This window comes from Lacerta agilis, chromosome 9 (assembly GCF_009819535.1).
Source record: "Lacerta agilis isolate rLacAgi1 chromosome 9, rLacAgi1.pri, whole genome shotgun sequence".
Classification (NCBI taxonomy): domain Eukaryota; kingdom Metazoa; phylum Chordata; class Lepidosauria; order Squamata; family Lacertidae; genus Lacerta; species Lacerta agilis.
Genome location: NC_046320.1, coordinates 27835559 through 27856707, shown reverse-complemented (window position 1 = coordinate 27856707; position 21149 = coordinate 27835559). Strand labels below are relative to the sequence as shown.

Genomic DNA, 21149 nt, shown 5'->3' with positions numbered 1-21149 from the left:
TCTCACAATTAATACTAACGTGGGGAAGTGGGACCATGCTGGGAAACTGTGCACAAAATGAAAACATACAGAAATAGAAGCCTGTATGTTTGAAGGCTTTCCCTTTCCTTCAAGTGTTTGCTTGGTCACATGGTAGCCAGGGGAAGGGGCTACTCAGTGTGGCCCTGCTTATTGCTTGTGTGTTAGTATTAACTAATAATAAAACTAGGCTCTCATTTGGTCCCAAAATAATGATATAGTGCTGGGAGATCGGGACAGAATGCTGGGATTCTTACAATATGAATGCATTTGTTGTAGAACTATATTTTACAATGTAAACAACAGAACAATGTATTCCTTTTAAAGCAGATCCAAATTTCAGTGAATATTTCAATCACATGCAGACACTGAGAGCTTAAAACAAACCCAGAACGTAGCTGAGGTAACAACCTACCGTTTTACTGATGAAGCTTGTGCTGATATTCATACACTGCAGCCCTTCACTATTGCAGCAACCTCCACATCTGTAGATGGACACACATGGAGGTTTAAAGAAGGTGTTTGTTGTTGCTCCATACTCTTTCCCCACATCTACACATACCTCACGTGGCATGCATTGAGTTTTTCTCCACTCATTATCAATACCTGCCAAGTTACAGGGAAAGCTCATAAGTTATAACACAGGTTTTCTTAATAGTTCAAAATCAGATTCCCCCGAAAGTAGTTAAAACTTGCTTATTACATGGACCATGTTTATATAGAAACTGAGTTCTGTAAAAACTAAACAAAACAGCAGCAGCAACAAAAAAATAAATAAATCAGAGTTCTTTAATGCTAGTTCTCTAACAGTAGTCTTATTACCAGGGCTTATCCACACTAACCTCCAGAGCTTTTCCCATGCAAACCCGCTGTTTAAAGCTGAATTGTGGAAAACCTGGATTGTCATTTGTTGTGCTTCAGCTTTAAAAGTGGGGTTTGTTTGTGGGGAAAACTCCGGGGTGAAAGAAGAGCGCTTGGAGATGGAGCTTTAGAGCATGGATCCATACCTGGAAACAGCAGGACAAAAGGTAAGTGGGGATAAGTCCTTAGGTACGCTTGAGCCACTGGTGCAAATGCTTTGTGGAGCAGGCTAGAATAGTCTCTAGAAAAGGCACTGGGGATCTAAGGCAGGGCAGAGCAAGCAGGGGGTGGGGCTTGCAGATGGATTTAGGGAAGAATAGGAAGAAGAAACAGGGGGGAGAGGTATGGCAGCCAGATACCAATGAAAGAGTATCAGAAGGCAAATCACATAAATTAAGGGGAGGCCAAAAAAAGAGGATTCTGAGAAGGAAAGAAAATCTGACAGATGGAATGGCAGAGAACAGAGGTAGATATGCCTTGGAGCATTAGAGGTGAGGAATCACCTACCGGCTTGAAATAACCAACCAGATATTTGCTTGGAGGTTTCTAGCACTTATAAGTGATTATTGAATGGTTCCTTAGCAAGGTTTCAATAGTTGTGAGAAAACCTAGCTGGAAAAAATCTACAGAAGAGAAGAAAACTGATGTTGCTTACCTTTAACGGATGTTGTTTGAGTGGTCATATATGTAGTCACAAAAAGGGGATCTGTGCAGAGCACCATCCTGGAACTTTCTAGAACTCAAGCCTGAGAGCTGATGCTCATGCCCCTAACCCTCAAAAGGGAGATATATCTCTTTTACATATGCCTGAAGGGGCAGTACGTGCACTTCTATTCAGTTTCTTCATGACTGTTGTGAGAATATCCCACCAAAAGAAAGGAGACACCTGCAGTGGGAAAGGAGGGTGGATTGTGACTTCACAGATGATCACTTGAAGAACATCAGTTACAGGTAAGCAACGTGTTTTTCTTCTTCATAGACTCTGTGCAGCTACACATATGGAAGACTAGCAGCCAACATACATGGAAGGAAGTGCTGGTGTTATTATGGGGGGGAGGGAGTTGTTCAGAAGAGCTCTCCCACAGATTGAGTGAGAGGTTATTTTCACTTTCAACACAATGCTTTATTAAAGTGGAAAGGTAGAACAATATAGCCACTTTACAGAGTTCTGGTGATATTGTTGGCATTCATCTGTCTCAAGAGACAACGGAGTGCACTTCTGGGGGTGAAGTCAAACTGCTAAGATAGCAGCACTGAAGTGACCTACCTGGGGCGCAAGCCTGGGCATTGTGGACGCGTGCCCTGGGCTGCCCAGATGACAAGACCCCTCTCTCGGCCTCGCTGATATAGTCCAAAGGAAAACAGGACAATATGCTTAGGACTAGCTTGGCTGCAAGTTGCCAGAAGGAGGCGTACAAGGCGCCATCCATCTTAATGTAATGAAAAAAGTTAGAAGCAGCATCTGGGGAAATGAACACTATTGGGAGGAAACACAAAAGGCCCCTTTCAGATTCTCATAGCAAGAAAAAAAAATGCTTATGTTGTTGTAAAAAGCAACTGTTCTGTCCAGACAGAAAACCAAAACCCCTCCAATCATCCATGTACAGACAAGACTGGAACAATTAATCCACAAGACTGGAACCATCAAGTCCCTTTGGAGAAGAAAATGTGAAACAATCTAAAGGAGGACAAACCACAAACTCTTCTCTGTCGCCATTCAAATAAGTTGAATCAAAATGCAGAGCACATTGTTCACCAAGTGTCCTTGCCAACATGTGTTCACCAAGAAAGATTCTTAAGAAGAACACATCCTGAAGCTGAAATGAATTCAGGGAAGCTCACAGCAGCAGAGTAAGAACTGAGGGAAACTCCAGGACTGGACACTGATACTGGGAATTGTAAACTGCTAAGACCTTTAAAGGAAAATGTAACAAATGAATGAGCAAACACTTAACATTACTTCTATAGGATGGTGTAATGAAGAACCCAGATGTTAAGACTAGCTAAAACCTGAACAGCAGGTTGAGCATATAATTTAAAGTATGATTAGTGGAGTTTGCAAAAGTAGTAAGAACTGAATCTATTTCATTGTACTGTATAGGATTTCCTCATCGAACAATATCATGGAGCATTTTTGAGATCCCTAAGAAAGCTGTATATTCAGGCTGTTAGGCTCATCATTAGTGCATTTTGGTGCACTAAGGTCAATGGGGATGCAGTTTGTCCTGTTGAGTGACACCGTACGTAGCACTCTTGGAATGATGCAAAAGTGCAGGAAGATTATATATAGAGAGGGAGGGGGGGTTCTTTCAGTGGTGGGGATCTTGATCTGCTCTGCTGCAGAATTAATGGTATTTAGAGATGGTGAAAAGGTCCACCAGGGGATAACCCTTGGGACTGAAGCAGATATGAAAGGTTCAAGGACTTGAACAAGTTTCTGTCAGCTTGTCTCTTTCCAATATTGGTTCCAATATTAATAGGGAATAGGGAATGATGATGTTGAAGCCAATATCATCGGTACTGGAAGTTTTTAGAATTGAAGGAATAAAAGAGGATACTGTTGCAGGAAGTGGCATTGATATTGAAGCTGAAGTTGTAGTCTTAGGGTCCAGAGTTAGGGTTCAAAATGAGATGGTCTGAACAAGAGCAGTCAACAGGTCAGTAGGAGTTTCAGCAAGGTCAAACTTAGAAGTGGTGCAGGGCTTGCCACTTGTGTTGAGGCAAGTGGTTTAGGATGATAGTAGTGTAATGCTGCTTTTCCTTTGATTCATGCACGGGAAAACTTTTTGGATGAAACCAAGCAGTCATTACTATGGTCTTAATTCTTTCCTTTTCAGTCTTTGTCCTTAAGTCTATTGGTAAGCAGAGACTAATGAACTGACACCTGGGTCAGATGGTTAGTAGGGACAGTGCATAAACTGAGATTGGGGACAGATATGTTGTCTCTATGTAGGAAGTCTTGGGTACCATACTTTTTGTGGTCTGCAAAGCTCATTCCACATAGATAAGAACAACAATTCCTATGAGCTTGCTTAGTGCAGTTTTGGCAATGAACAGGAGTCAACTGTTTAGCTTCATAAACAGATCAGATAGCAGTTATCATCCTGCTTTAAACAGCTTGCTATCAGAGGTGGGAATCTTCCTCCCACAATTTCAGCACTTCTTATGAGAGATCAGCTGCACCATAGGTGCATGGGGACAAAATGCAAGGGCAATACTACCAAATATAAATGTAGCTAGTGATTATTATGTTTTTAAAAAAAGCAAAAAGGAAGCTTCTTGATTAAAATAGGGTGAAAGGAAGGACTTACAGAATTCACTGAAGAGCAATTTCCTGAGAAAATTTTCCATTCTGTTGCCTTTGTGGTAGTCAAAAGAGAAATGGGTGGGAAGGCACATACTCAAGGCATGCATAATTAAAAAACATCTTCTGATGAATGGGTGGGGGTGGGCATGATACCAGCTTCTGGCCATGAACTCTAGAAAGTTTCCAAATGGTGCTCAGCTGCAGAACCCATATATGTGCCTGCACAGAGACTACAAAAAACAGGGCTGGAATGAAAGTACTATAGATCCAGACCTATTTCCAGATAAAGGCTTCCTTGTTGTAACTTTCCAGAAGTCTAAAGCTAGCTGTCCGAACTGGAATGGGGTGCTAAATCCTCCTCTTAGTCTAGGACTGGGATGCAAAACTAAGGCTGCAATTTTAACCCCTTAACATTGGACTGTGTGGGTGGGTGGTTGTACTGCATCAGCTGGCCTCTTACAAGTGCAACCTCCCACTTCTGTCCATGAAACATATGGGTGGGCGAAAAACCTGCTGGTAGTATCCCTGCCAGTGGGCCCAATTGCTGTGCCAGCCTGCAGCAATAGTGCCCTATCTGCCCGACCTATTTCCTTTAACTGCTACCACCAAGAACACACATGGCAGCGGCAGAAGGGAGATAGGATTGCTCTATTAAGTTGTTACATCCAGAGACTGCATCAGGAGTTACACCTGTCAAATCATGTGAATCAAATGACTCCTAGATATCAGTAGATAATACTTCCTGCTTCTTTGGTCTGAATAATTTGTCAGACAAACTGCCAGATGAGCATATCTGTACTTCACATTTGGTCTGCCTCCTTTTTCCTAGCTTAGATTTCCCTCCGTCTGCTGTGCCTAGATTGCTGATCTTGGTCTTGGGGAAAAACTGCACACCTCACTTATTTTTTTTACAATATACAGTATTTTTTCTGTATAAGATTGTTTTTGCAAAAAAAAAAAGAGTCAAAAACTGGGGGTTTTCTTATACACAGATGGTGACTGCTCAGGGTTTTTTTCTCCCCCCCAAAACTGAAAAATTTTGGGCGATCTTGGGTGTTGGTGGGCAATGCTTCTTCACTGCTGCCAACACATGCATGCACACTCCCCACTGCTGGGGGTTGCTACACTGGTGCTAGTGCTTTGAATATTTAATAAAATATCAAAGTTGTTCTATCTGATGTTTAAAATATTGATTTCTTGATTTTGGGTTAAAAAGGGGGGTAGCCATATACATATGAGCATTTTATACACATAAAAATATGGTAGCTCAAAAACCTGCAAACAGTTATGGAATTTCTTGTTATTAGTGAGGGTTTTTGGTTCTCAGTATGCTAAATTATGCTTTAACGTAACATTTTCGCAGTTTTGTTTTCAGAGTTTACATTTAATTTTTTTAAAAAACTGATTTACAGTATCTGGTGGACATTAAATTTTCAACACTTACTTTTCAAGATCTCGGGATTGTAATGAGCCGCAGCAAATTTTACTGGATTTGAATCCTCTGATCTTGCATCGAAGCTGGACTGTTCCCTATTGTGTTGCCAGCTCCCTTTCCTCAACTGACATTTGAACATTTTCCAGTATTCTGGATAAAGTACTGTCATGAGTTCATCCACACTGGATACAGACCGCAACTGCTCTTCCAACTCTTTACTTGCATGAGTCTGCTAAAAAAGAGCAAAAATAATTACTTCCCACATTATACAAATGTTTACATACATATTATATATATATATATATATATATATATATATATATATATATATATATATATATAATCAACAGCAAGTAAGGACGTCTCTTTCCCTATAGAGACTTCATTATCAAAAATGCATTCAAGTCTGTCTGTCTACCTATCTTCTTTGATTTCTTAAGGCTGTTATGAAAGTACAAGGAGGAAACAATATATTGACTTTGTTAGCCCAGTATATTGCCATTATTGGTCCAAACAAACTGCCATTGGGGACACTTACACATGAACACTAGTTTTAGGCAAACGTGAATAAACTACAAACACAGATTCAATATCACTTAGGCTGCAAGTCTATGCACCCTTATTTAGAAACAAGGCAGGAAATGCCAGCTAATCTTATAGAGCCTTCAATCATTGATTTTGTGTCCCACTATGACAATGATTTAGCATAAAGTAAAAACAGTGCACTTTAATCTGATGAAAATAAACATTTAAAAATTAACTAAGAACCAGAGAGAGGGGGGGGCAATGCAGTGAAAAAGGCAGCAAGCGGAGGAAGAACTAAAAGCAGTTGAATCATCTTTTCTGAATTTCATGGTTCCATTTTCTATAAGTCTATCATTGTATACTTTTAATACAGTGGTACCTCGGGTTACAAACACTTCAGGTTACAGACTCCTCTAACCTGGAAGTAGTATCTCGGGTTAATAACTTTGTTTTGGGATGGGAACAGAAATTGCGCACCGGAGGCGTGAGGCCCCATTAGCTAAAGTGGTACCTCAGGTTAAGAACGGACCTCCAGAACGAATTAAGTTCGTAACCAGAGGTACCACTGTGTATATATATAATAGTTTTTAAGAGTACACATTTACAATATACCTTCTGGATTATGTTTAAGCAGTCTTTTTGAATTTGCAGTATGTCATGCAATTAACGCGGGAGGGGGGGAATAAAATAATTAACAATATATACTTTTTTCAAGGTAATGGTCTGAAATATTTAATGCCTTCACCCTAAAGGAATTCCAATCACATATGAAATTCTCCTTTATTCTAACTTGTCATAATATAATAGCCCTGCTGGCTAATGAGCTTACAATGAGATTTTAGCTACTTCAGGTGCAAGTAAGATTATTTTGCATGAATAATTGGGTAAAGTATATTCATTGTATATATTGTTACTAAAAAAAACCCAACCAAAAATCCAGCAACTGTAAAAAAACAACCTCAGTTGCTTAATGAAATAAATGCTCAAGCATCTGTCCAACCTAGCAGTACAAACTAAATGTAGTTTATATTTTCACACCATGGCTTTATCTTTAAGTCATCCCTGGTGCCCATTATTAATTATAAAGGTCAAAATACTTAATACTTGGCTGAGCCTGCAACTCATAATTGATGGTGTGACATGCAATAATACAACTTAATGGGTTTATAGTGATCATAGTTGTCAGCACATTTCATTTTCAAGGATTTGTTGTGAGAGCTTTTAATGGAAAAATGATGTCTATAAACCTTTGTGTTCATTTACTTGTATGCAGGACAAATTGGTTAATGGAAATGTATTATTAAGAGGGGCCAAAAGATGTGTTTATATGGTTGGCAGCTGGTTAGCAGAGACAGAATTATAGCTGTTGGTGCTTGGTGTTTGTGGAGTCCACCAGAAGACGACAACAATGATGGAAGAAGGGCATTGGAGAAGAAAAGGAAGGCCTGAGAAACAGGCTTGTTTGCTGGCTTAGTCACAGACAAAGGGAGAACCTGTAATTCATGTGCTGAAAGGGAGCAGTACTGCACCACTGGCTTTGCACCTCCCATGCTACCCCAATTTTGAAACTGCAAAATTTTGACAATCATTTGATCCAATCATCATGTTATTAACTAATTTTATGTAACAATGCATTTTTAGAAATGGAATGTTTTCTGTGAAAAATGTTCTGCCACATATTATTCCCCAATTACAATTCAAAGCTCAAGCTATATGTCTGGTCTTCTGCTTGCCTATGGAGACACATACTAGGGAGGTAAAGTGCCTTGCAGCAGTGAGATGGAAGGCTATCAGTTACTTGACAGAAGGTGGAATGCAAGTGCTGTTTAAACCTTTAAATAGTGGCTTGTGTTAATAAAAGGGAAGCATCTGTTCTTCATCAATTAAAATATTATCTTTCATGTAGTTGTATTATATTTTCATTATGATAATATCCTTATTTACTATATAACATTTTAATTTGTGATAATTTAGTGGCCCACATCTCAAACGAATGTTGCTCATCTCACTTCTTACCACTGTTTATAATATGCTATAAATTAATAAGCAACATTCTTTCTCCGGCATGTGTTTGAATGGTAATAGCTAGAACTTTTGACTAAACAGAAGTAAACTATAGCCCAAATGTTTAACAAGAGATGATCAAAGTATGTGAAGTAAGCAAATATAAAGAGCAATTCTGAAGAAAATCCACCCCCGCCTTAGTCCATGAGCAACATGCAGTAAGTTCCAATGCAAATGCTGGACTTTATTCCAAAACAAATGGAATAATGTCATAAGGCATGGATTCAGAACTGTTAAACAATCCTTGTACAGTTTACAGATCTGAACAGAAATATTAATCGGAAGACCACCTACTTTGTCATGTTGCCTTGTTCTAACAAGTATTTCAAATTTAAGCATAGTAGGCCATGAAGAAAAAAACCTACATAAAAGATTGCCAAGTCAACAAATGGCTCAGTTCAAAAATAGTGAAAAGAATAGTCAATAATGGCAACATAAATTATGTCATTAACATCACTCCCAATGATTCAGTGCACAAATAACATCTCAAAAAGTAAGAAGGAATGTAAAGGTAGTGATAAGCCAAGCATAAACATAAAAAGGAAGACATTTTATTGGATTTGTGTTTTGCTGTAGAAGGCCCTATGTCTGTGGAAACACTGTGGGTTTCACAAGCCTGCAGGTCACCTTATAAATAATCAGGAATGGAACAGTGAAAAAATATTTTTGCCATTTCAATGACATTTTAACTTGCAATCCACAGACCATTTAGAACGGATCTGCCCCTCCCACACAAACTAGTATCAAAGACTCCCACAAGCAAAACCATGTATTTCACAAGTCAGTTCTGAAATGTGTACTTCTAGAAATGATCACGAGTGTTATTGGATTTTCTTTCTTCTTGTAAATGTACCATCTGCTGCAAATATTGAGACTGCTGCTTATATATACAGTCACTTTAAGATACCTTCACTCTGATGATACAAAGGCTATTAGATGAAGGAGAAAACTGGTTTTGACATAAGCATTTGTAATCTCCACACCATACAAGATCTGAACAAGGAGGCATGCAACCATGGCTTTCCAGCTGAAGGAAAACCAAGTGAATAAAATCTCTCTAAATGAGATTTTACAGCCTACATCTTTGCTAACCCAAATCTTATATAATACTTTTTGTAAGGAAATCAACTTCTTTCCTTTTAGGTCATTTGGAACCTTTTCTTTATCATACTGCCAATGGATGGAGACTTGTTTACTGTATAATCTGCATCAAGATCTTCACTTATTTGCAAAGCTAGGTGTCTGTGACTTATTCTAGCCTAAGTATTTTAATGGGGAACATTTGTTTTAAGATGGATGAGGGCAGATATAAAATCTAACAAAGTTTTAATGTGTTGGAGAAATAGCAATTTTGCAACAAGAGAGTAAGGCTCTCTCTTCTAAACCATCCTCTCCAACAGCACTGTCCTGTAATGGAAAGTGCTACATATCCTGCACACTGAAACATAAGCTAGACAATGTTTCTATTTACATTCCATTAACAGGTAGCTACAGTATTTAATAATAATATTTCAGTATTAAAAATTGTCACTCTAGTTGCAATCTTTACTTTTCAGTGTTCACAGAAGAATGTTTTCTGAAGAAAAAATGTGAGAAATTCAGTTTTATTTTACTATTTATTTCAGTTCAAATTACCAGTATTTTCACTGTAAAGGAACATGCAAAAGGTAAAATTGAAATATTTTAATATGTTTTATTTTTCTTTCACGGCTGACTCTAGTCTGACATTTTGATATTTCAAACAACATATCTTTCTTTATAATTCAGGGTTATAAGTATGATGGGTGTGTGCAGAGTTTCAGTCCAGAACTAATTCTGTTTAAGTGTTCCACTTAAATATGCTATAAGCTGCATGATTTATCAAATCCAGTATGTAAACAGAATAGTCTGGTCTTAAGTTGAGAACAGTTAAATATGGTTCATTTTGTAACATGTAAAAAAGTTCAAGAAGCAAATTAAGATGAAATATTTCCATGAGAATTTCTAACATTTTACACAGAGAGAAACTTCCAGGCAGACACTAGAAATATTATAAAAGGTCACTGTGTCAGTTGTTAATTTACCATGGCTAAAAAGTCCAATTCCAGATGTTAATAAGTTCTCACATTGAATATATTAAGTGGTCACTGTGCTTCCTGCATGTAATAACCAAAATGACTTAAGAAACAGCTGAATTCATTAAAAAAATTCTTCAGTTTTCCTTAATTAAAGCTCTGCCCATCATACAAACCAAAGAAAGTGTTAGTGGAACATTTTAATTGAACACCATGTTTACTTGCATACCCAAAATAAGAAAACTAAAGAGAACTAAGATGTGCTAATATCTTCAACCTAGTAGACCTAAATCAGAAATACAGCATTCCATTGTCCAAGCATAGTCACATCATATATTTCCCTCTCTATGTGGCTATGTAATTTCCCTACTTTATAGCTGAAAGGAAATCCTGCAAACGGTAAAGGTAAAGGTAAAGGGACCCCTGACCGTTAAGTCCAGTCACGGACGACTCAGGGGTTGCGGTGCTCACCTTGCTTTATTGGCTGAGGGAGCCGGCATACAGCTTCCGGGTCATGTGGCCAGCATGACTAAGCCACTTCTGGTGAACCAGAGCAGAGCACGGAAATGCCGTTTACCTTCCCACTGGAGTGGTACCTATTTATCTACTTGCACTTTGATATGCTTTCCAACTGCTAGGTTGGCAGGAGCAGGGACCGAGCAACGGGAGCTCACCCCGTTGCGGGGATTCAAACCGCCGACCTTCTGATCGGCAAGCCCTAGGCTCTGTGGTTTAGACCACAGCGCCAGCCGCATCCCTTCTGCAAACTGTAGAAGATAATTATTATAATCAGATGATATACAGGTAGCTCACATCTTATGCAGGGTTTACGTTTCTTGCCATTGCATGTATAAGCAAAACTGTGTAGTAGTAGTCGTAATAATAATAATAAATTATTTGTACCCTGCCCATCTGGATGGGTTTCCCCAGCCACCCTGGGCAGTTTCCAACAAATATTAAAATACATTAAAATGTCACATATTAAAAACTTCCCTAAACAGGGCTGCCGGAATACCCCCCGATAACATGTGAGACCAGCATAGAAAGATACCATCTGGATCCAGCCTTGAATACAAAGCTACTCAAAAAGAAAGTGTCACTCCTGGATCTTTTCAGCATTTCTTGAAAGTTTTATGGTGATTTTTTTTTTTTTACTTAGGATCATTCTGAACACAGAAAAAAGGTGCATTGCAGCATGGTGCCAGCGATTTTTTTTAAAAGCTACATTTGCCTCCAGGCTTCCTCCTGCAAACTTTGTTTGCACATTATTTTTCCTAAATGCACTCATATTCTTGTGATGTGTCTTTTGAAATAGGCATATCTACAAGAAGTAACTGGAACTGAGAGTATGGCCATATAAGGACATCTTTTAATCCTAATCTTCCTTCAATGTGCATTTCAAGGGGGAAAAAAATCTAGGATCACTTACTAATTGGAAATCTGATAGTGGTGTGCTGACAATAAGCACTGCATTGCATTTGGTCTTTATTATTTATTAATTTTATTAATTCTGTATGCCACCTTAAACCCACAGGTCTCAGGGCAGTTGACAGGACAGAATTTGGTAGTCTATGTTTCCTGTTTCGTTGTCTTCACCTGTTCTTCTAAACCCAGTCCAAACTGTTTGGCCCTGCTTTGTTCAAAGTATCATTTGCCAGTTTGGATGTAACAGCAGGCTGTCATGCATAATTAATTAATATTATTACCTGTACTTTCTTTTTAACCACCCTATTTCTGAAGATCACATGACCTTGTAAAGTATGAAAGCAACAATAAAACATACCCAAACAATACAACAAAGAATCTTAAGATGTCACCATATTAGCATAATATTAAAGATTCTATTTCTGGATTAGCATCATATTACTCACAGTAAGGATTATGGAAGGTGAGGTTGGTTTGTTAGTGGAAGAAGATCCATCTGGCCTCCTTCTTTGAGTTTGTTTTTTTTCCATTCTCTCTCCCTCCCACTTCCCAAAAGGGATCTTGTCCTGCAGGTCTCAGCCAAGGATGAGCAGTGAGCATGAGATGCTGGCCAACAAGATATCATAGAATCACAGAGCTGAAAGGTGCCCCGAGGATCATCTAGTCCAATCCCCTGCAATGCAGGAATATTTAGCTGGCCCATACAGGGATCGAGCCTGCGACCTTGGCAACATAAGTACCACACTCCAACCAACTGAACTAACTGGTAGGTATTCAATGGACCATAAGATGGAGCAGGCCAATTCGCAGGTGAAGCATATCCACTGGCTGAATTCAACAGCTTGAGTATATTGTGACCTTCAGGGCCACCTTAAGTGAGATTGATGTTTGTACCAGTGCTCATTTGGTATTTATCAGGAGTTAGAATCACAGAATTGTAGAGTTGGAGGGGACCTCAAGCGTCATCTACTCCAACCCCTTGCAATGCAGGAATCCTGCCCACAGCCATCCCTGGGGGGGGGGGGGCTTGAACCACCAACCTTCTGGTTAACAGCCAGATGCACTGACTCATTGCACTGCTGGATAAATAAATGGTTGTGCAGTACCATGTTGTGCTTATGTACTTGGAACTGAATGGATGCAAGTAGTTTGATACCTCCCCCCCCCCTGGTAAAATATTGCTCTGGTACAGAACTGGGTCGCTCTCAAGTGAGAGCTGGGAGAAGAGTATTAGATGGCCCAATGGGTATGGGGCATGAGCCCATTAGTGCTTTAGAGACGAGGAGAAAAACTTGCATCTGCATGCCTGGCAGCAATCCGTTGTATGTGGGTTGTAATCTTGTTGAGTATGAATGGTTTATTGTGTGAATAGGTAGTATTTGAGGTAGTGAATGACTGTAGTGGTTGTGTGGGATGGGTAGTAAGATTGGAATGGTAACTGTATGAATAATGTGTTTGATTTTAATTTCACATTAAACTGCCTTGTAAAAAGTTAAAGGGAAAGGGCGCCTTGACGGTTAAGTCCAGTAAAGGCGACTATGGGGTTGCGGCGCTCATCTTGCTTCAGGCCGAGTGAGCCGGCGTTTGCCCGCAGACAGCTTTCCGGGTCGTGTGGCCAGTATGACTAATCCATTTCTGGCGCAATGCAACACCGTGATAGAAGCCAGAGCATGCAGAAACACAGTTTATCTTCCTGCTGCAACGGTGCCTATTTATCTACTTGCATTGGTGTGCTTTCGAACTGCTAGGTTGGCAGAAGCTGGGACAGAGCAATGGAAACTCACCCTGTCATGCAGATTTGAACCACCAACCTTCTGATTGGCAAGTCCAAGAATCTCAGTGGTTTAGACCACAGCACAACCTGCGTGCCTTGTAATGCTCTCTGACCTTATTTGATATTGTGCTTATGTATAGGGATATTGCTTCTGTGTTTATGTTTTTTCTTATGTAAATCATTTGACATGGTTTTTATTGTACTTACATTTTTATGATTGCAAACCACTTCAAAATCTTCAGATAATATAAACTATCTATCTATCTATCTATCTATCTGTATGTGGGGGGAGAGAGAATTAAGTTAAATTAAGCTAATGCAGAGAGTCTAACCTCAGAAACTCAAAAGACAATATACTCTGAATAAATATGTCATTAAAAGAGGCTGGAAAGAGCACTGAGGGACCCAGTCATACCTCCAAAGTGAGGGAGTTCCAACCAAGCTATAGGTTGAATACACCTTCATGTGTCTTGAGAAGAAGCAGAAACAGATATGAATCACTTGAGTTTACGGTTCATTCTTAACTCTCTGAACTATAGAAATATTTGCATTCAAGCTTTCCTTTTGTGTCTGAATGCACTCTCTGTTTTATTCATCTTATGCCAATTGCAAGACCTCCTTGTACTTTATGCGTATTTTATGTATTCTGTAAATATAACAGGGTAACTTTTGAACATAAAGCTAAACCACCACTTGACACTATAGGAATGAGCTGAGTAAACCCTGTAGGCTTTCCTACTCCAGCACAGATGAGGGGAGGATATTTAAGTTTTTGCTTTTGTTGTTTATTGTGCAAACTGAGAGTGTTAACTGAGAGAGTGATGAGTGTTCACTACAATTTAGGGCAGAGGTTGTGAACCTGTGGCATTCCAGAGGCTGTCTCATTAGCCACAGCCATCATGGCTAATGGCCTCGTGTGATGGAAGTTGCAATCTAGCAACACCTAGAGGGCCACAGTTTAGCTGATCATGATTTAAGGAAACAAGTTGATCATGAAGTATGGTTTGAAGTTGGCTTCCTTCCTTAAACCTTCACCAGCCGGGTGTCCTCCAGATATTTTGGACTACAGCTCCCATCCACCATAGCTGGAACGCACCAGTTAAGACAAAGCAGAGTTTATCTGGCTTCAGACACAAAGAGTAACTGCAGTTAGTTGAAGACAGAAGCAAAAGCTTCCTATCTCCTTGCAGCAGTACCAGAGGAAGGGAGGGGGGAGCGCCTAAGTTTGGAAAACCTTGCATGTATGCTAAGCCATAGTTTAATATTACATGCAAACCAATATTAAGAACCATCTAATTTATTTGCTAAGCTACATACATTTCTATGGTATTTCCATATGACTAAGACTTCTTGTTGCTGTGAATGTCACTTCCACAAACCTACCGCATTCTAATTTCCCTTATTGAGTTTATTTTGATGAAAATATTTTGCATAGATGCAATGTACCCCTCTCAAAAAAATGAAGGTGAACTTGAAAACTGAGCAATTAATTATCATGTCAATAGTAAACTCCAAAAGGGATTAGATTTAGTGTTTTTTGGTAGATAAAATAAATAAATGTAAGGGAGAGGGGAAATGAAATACATATGGACACAAATGTATTTTGAAAATGCAACTTAGTAGCTAGAATGTAACATTTTGAAGATCAAAATATATTTCCTTAATGGTTTGCAACATCAAAACTGCAATGCACCAATATTTTCCTTTCTTTTCACAACAATCAGATATAGCCATTACTCAAAATATTTTGACAAAGAAGAAAGGAAGTCTCTATTACCATGAAAACAGATTTGGGTCAACTAGTATATTAGATTCATGCCACCTGCCTCCTGACATTTGCTTGGCATATATAATGAGTCCAGGAATTCTAGCTACCATGGCTGTTATGAAATACCAAAATAGATTATGGGTGCCGCAAAAATGATGTCTATAGTAAATGTAACAAAGCACTTGCTCTTTTTGTGCTTAGCTTATTCAGGAATTGTGGCAGAAGCATGCAGTGCATCATGTTGAATGAGAGCTGGTGAGTGCTTAGGGGCCTGTGCTATGAGATGGAAGCTTCTAGTGTCAATCTCAGGTCCACCATGAACTTGCTGGTTGTGCTTCATCATGTCTCACAGGCCTTACTTTATAAGAAAGAATAAAAGTAAGCAATCTTACAAGAGTGTTGCAAGTTTACTGTGATAATGCATGTGAAGTGCTTTGATCAATTATAATTATGTATATTTTTATGTATAAATATTAAGAGGATATACAATGCCTGTCTATAGAGGATTCCCCTAGGACTCAATAGAACCCTGTTGCCTGGGCTGTCCATTGACCAATGTATGCAAGAGACAGCTTCTAGGAATGGAAGCCCCTCATCTCTGCCATGCAAATTATTTGTGCTCCAGAGCAGAAGTAACTTGTAGAGTACAGAGAGGGACAGTTAGATGGATATTGGTGTTCATAGACATTTCATTCCCTGCAATGACATGGCTTGATATGCAGCAGAAGACAGAAAGAGAACCTTATGTGGATCCCCATGCAGAGGACTTGCACCTGTACTCAGAACTGATTGGGCCCTGACCCCTCCCAAAACTGAAAACACTATTGCAATGTGCACTGCAATGTATTTGATATGGGAAGTTAACTGACAGCTGTGTGGAAGGACTGGTGTATGCATATTTTGATTGGTGGGTGCAGGTTTAGAATTTTCAGTTGGATAGCATGATTGGCTGGGACTGGAGTGGAAGAGCCAGAATAAGTTTATGTAACAGGTGAGTGCTACTCAGCAGAGGGAGAGTTAGGGTTGTCGGTGCTTGGTGTTTGTGGAGTTGGCCAGAAGACAACATTGAAGGAAGAGGTTTGTTAAAGAAAAAGGAAGACTCGAGAGACAGACGGATTGGCTTGGTGGCTGAAGACTTGTTGAGTATGGCTGAATCATTTGGCTTAGGTTGAACAGACAAGATTTCTAGGGTAGTACAGGAAGACCCACCTGCACTTCAATAAGTCAGTAAAGGGTTTGGGGGAAAGTCTTCTGGCAAAGTCCTCACTTATAGTTTTGGTGAGGCTTAACTGAGATGGAGAGATTAAAACGGTAATTTGGCTAAAGGGTTTTAACAGGATAATCAATACCTTAAACTACCTTAGTTGTTTAACAATTTCTGAAAACAAGCATTCGGAACAACATGAAATATGAAAACAAAGGGATCATTTTAAAAATGTTTTTAAAACATGCAATAAAAATCACATCACTTAAGCACTTCTTAGAAAGTGCTTGATGTTTGGTACAGTCCCATGATTATATCTGTGATGTGCCTGCGCACTCCATTTGTGAATATCTTTCCAAAATTTGCAATTCAGAGATCAAATATAATGCTAGACTGATATTATTTTCACCATAACTAAATGAGAATGGAATTTTTCATATAGACTTCTAACCTTCCTTCCATTAAAGGACAAAGAAAAGATTCCTAAACAATGTTGTAGAACAGGGGTGGCCAACTCTCAAGAGACTGCGATCTACTTTCAGAATTAAAAACTGGCAGTGATCTATCCCTGTTTTTGGGGGGTTCAGCTCAAAATTGATGAGCTTTTTTTAGGGAGGAGAAAAGCCTGTATTTTTAGGGGTATTAAAAAAAGCTTTTGGGGGGGTGTTCCACTTTTGGTGGGGTTAAAAACAAGGGACAAAGGGGTGAAGTCACTCACAAAAAGATCGCTATGGATCAAAACAGCAGCACAGAGAAAGCTCCATCTTCCCTTACAGAGATCATACAACAATGGAGGGCAGGGCGAGGGGGCATGGCAGTTTTAGCGATGCTAAGGAAAGGGAGCCAGGGATCAACCACAATCTACCAAAACCTCATGGGGATCTAACAGTAGATCACAACCCACCTGTTAGACATCCCCGTGGTAGAAGAACAGGGAGAAGCAATAGAATAAATCTCTACAGAATGTCTGAGGGGATCATTTTTAGATAGGAGAAAGCATCGAGCTCCTAAAGAAGTAGGGCAGAGGTACTAAATAACAAAAGAGTGGGTTGCTTTTTTCTGATTTTTGGAAACGCTTCTACATCTACTCCTAGTGAAATAATAGGCTGTTTTTCCTATCTCTTTAGAAAGGTGGGAGTGGAGTGGGAGAAAGAATGGGAGAAATTCTCAGAGATGCAGGGATTTGGTGTGACATTTACCTTTTGTTGATGACGGAAGGTAGGTGAGGGGTGTGTTCTTTTAACAACAACAACAAGCTGCCCCCCCCAAACACCCCTTGCATAGATCTCTGTAGCCTCACTGGCTGCCACACTTCCTGGAATGCATTTCCCAATGGGGAAACTAATGGACAGCTAGAGAGGCTCCCCCTGGAACACCAATAGTGGGACAATTTTTCTTCTTCCTTTTCTTAAAAAAGAGAGAGAGGTCCATAGTTCTGCCAGGTGTGGGTGGTTATGTCCACAATCAGTACAATTTTCATAATAATTATTTTAAAAAATAATTAGAAATAAGATATTCACTGCCAAAACGAATGAGTGCCATTAAGAAACGATATCTATGTCAGTATCTTATCTTCCTTGTGACAAAGCAGAGTTCCATAGGATGACAGAAATCTACATTAAAATTCCAGACATTTCATCCCATATCTGGAAATAATTAGTTCACTCTATTTTCAGGCTGTTGACTGGATTTCTGTATCTCCAGTTATTTATAGGAGCTGAATGAAAACAAGACATATTATAGATAGTTTTAGGTTTCATGTTCACAAACTCTTATAATGTGAATAGGTCTCTCTATTTAAAATTCCTTTGTGTGGAGTATGAATTTTTGGTCTGTACAGACATGATATATTTATGTTTTTGAAACCCTGAATATGCTTGTAAGAGGCACCCGATATTTAAAGCACCCACAAGGAACTCAGAATGAACAATCCTATCCAAAGTTTGTGAACATGGTGTACTACATGGTAAAACTAGCTGTATACTTAATGAGGTGGGTTTTCAATGGTGCAATGACAGTGTCAAGATTCAGGGGTTTCTTAAAAAAAGGCGAAAACTTCTCAACAAAGCAAGGAAGTCTGCCAGCCACAATCAAAAGGACTTACAGCTACCCTCTGTAAGTCAAAATCATGCCACATGTTAATTTTTTAAGGGCGCTTAGAAAAAGTATATCTTATGCATAAGCACATGCAAATTCATGCATGTGAAAAAATGAGAGATTCTGTGCCTTTATAAGAGGACAGATCTCCAGATCTCTGTCCCTAGGTAAAGCACACAGCCCAAGGAAGAACTGGGTTACCAAACACCTTGGGAAAAAGGTTTTCTTATTAACGTGCCCCCACCTTTCTGCTTTAATTTCAGTTCATGATATCTAATATGTCAATAACAAGATACAATATTCAGAATGAGGTCCAACCAGTGAGTTTACAGCAAGGGGGAAAGTCAGAACTATGTAGCTCTAAACTTACATACATCACTAAAATCTCATTCCACCCACACTCCAGCAATTTAAGATAATGATTTATTGACTAAGACTTGTTGCTTAAGGAAAAGAAAACAAATTATGAAAACTAATGTACTAAGTTCAAATCTACCTCTTATTTTTCACATCTGTTGAGACAAAGGATAATTAATTTTAAAGTGAAAAAATCATAAAAGCCTGTTTTATAAATTCTGTTCTAGTTTTAGGAGCACTATAGTCACAAATGGCTGTTATGGGGGGAAATGTCTTTGGGAAAAGCTGATACAGTATAGGCTTTACTTTCCAGTGCAGTTTTTGGAACTTCCTATTCGGGACAAAATGTCTATCAAAGCTGAAAGGAACTGCTTGTCTGAGCTATATTTCAGTTGTTTTAGAAGTACACAGTACTGCTAAGTATAAACAGTCAGCTGACAAAACATATACAATGTGATATAAAGGAACTTAAAATCATAACATTTCAAAGCAACTTTTATTTATACTGAACATCTGGGTTGGGGTATGCAACCTGTTCAGCTCAGAGAACCATACTGGAAAAGTATCCTCAGTTGGGGGGGGGGGATGCAATTAATTTACACATCAAATTTCCATTAATGTGGTAAGGAAGAACTCACAAAGGGCTGGAATGTTACACATTCTTTTTAACCATTTGAGCAAAGCTAAAAATGACTATTTATTTCTATCCCAGCTTTCATTAAAAGAAACCCAAGGCAGCTAAATAGAAATAAAATAACATAGAAATTATATAAACTACTAAAACTCTGGAGAGTCACAGTAAAAGCAAAAAAAATCTGGCTATTCTATTGAAGCTGTGGTTTTCTTGGTATTATTGGGCTATATCAGCCCTAGCCAGCATGGCCTAACATCAGGGATGTTTGAAGCTGTAGTCAGCAACCTTATTTATTGTAAGCCACCTAGTGAACTTCATGTCATGAGGTGGTATGCAAACACCACAAATAATAAATGAGTATCTCTGATGGGTTACAGGTTCCCCTACCCCTACTCTTACAACTGAAGACCTTCTTAAAAGGGAAGGCTTTTGTACTGTGGTGGAAAGTCATCGTGGATGGGACAAGATGAACCTCCCTGGGCAAGATGCTCTAGAGCCTAGATACACCTCAGAATCCATAAAAGGCTCTATACCTTCCTCCAACCAAACAGGAGTTTGGGACAGATAAGAGGGTCTCTGCCAATGATCCTAATGCACAGGCAGAATAATACATTTCAGATACCAATCAGTTCATTGAGATTTCCACTAAATAATGAAAGTCATTGTATATGCGTGTATATAAATTTACATACTGCAAAATTAATAAGTTAAAGTGCTTAACTGGACAGGGCTGGGACAGTGTGGAAGGGAGACAGGGACCATGTCAGTGTAACAGCATGAATATTGCCAGCAGTCTGGCATTCCCAACTGTGCACCCAACCACATCTGTGGAGGTAGAAGTGATGCCAATGTTAAAAGGGAAGCTTTGTGCCCCACCACACACATTACTATTGGTTGCTTTGCACTCAAAAGCCCAAACTCAGTAGATTCTACAGTAGGTAGGTGTAAAAACAACAACAACAACAACAACAACAACAACACACCTGTCTACAATCCTAGAAAGATGCTGCCAACACTGAGCTAGACAGACCAATGGTCTGATTTGGTATAAGGCAAATCCAGTTATTTTATATTTTCAAACCTTCTTTGTAATCATGAGCACTAGATGCATACTTCTCTGAAGTAGAGTAGACATAGTTACATGTAAAGAATCTCACACTTCTGAGAATAATTGTCAGTCCGCAACAGCAGTATAGAGGGAGGAGTAGTAGGAGGAGGAGGATGAGTTTGGATTTGATACCCCGCCTTTCACTCCCTTTAAGGAGTCTCAAAGTGGCTAACAATCTCCTTTGCCTTCCTCCCCCACAACAAACACTCTGTGAGGTGAGTGAGGATGAGAGATTTCAGAGAAGTGTGACTAGCCCAAGGTCACCCAGCAGCTGCATGTGCAGGAGCAGGAAAGCGAACCTGGTTCACCAGATTACGAATCCACCACTCTTATCCACTACACCATGCTGGCTAGAGGAACACTGCACCTCCCTGAGCAAACTGAATCCTAACACAAAAGATGTACGCACTCCTGTTGGGGTTCTTATGCCCATGACCATCCATTTCCAATTCATACCTTGCTCTGTTTCTTAATCTATTCAAGGAGTCATCCTTGTAGCTGTGCGTCAACAACAATGA

At 39.3% G+C, this 21149-nt stretch overlaps 1 protein-coding gene across 2 annotated transcripts in view; it reads right to left on the bottom strand.

The window, feature by feature from the left end:
• VEGFC (vascular endothelial growth factor C) overlaps positions 1-21149 on the bottom strand; it is a 40504-nt gene that overhangs the window by 8912 nt on the left and 10443 nt on the right. The window contains exons 2-3 of one of the 2 annotated variants that reach the window (XM_033159984.1): positions 5631-5853; positions 434-624 (exon numbers count right to left, since the gene is read on the bottom strand). In XM_033159984.1, coding sequence (XP_033015875.1) covers positions 434-624; positions 5631-5853 — 414 coding nt within the window. The remainder of the gene's footprint in view (positions 1-433; positions 625-5630; positions 5854-21149) is intronic. The other variant, XM_033159985.1, reaches the window with a different exon arrangement.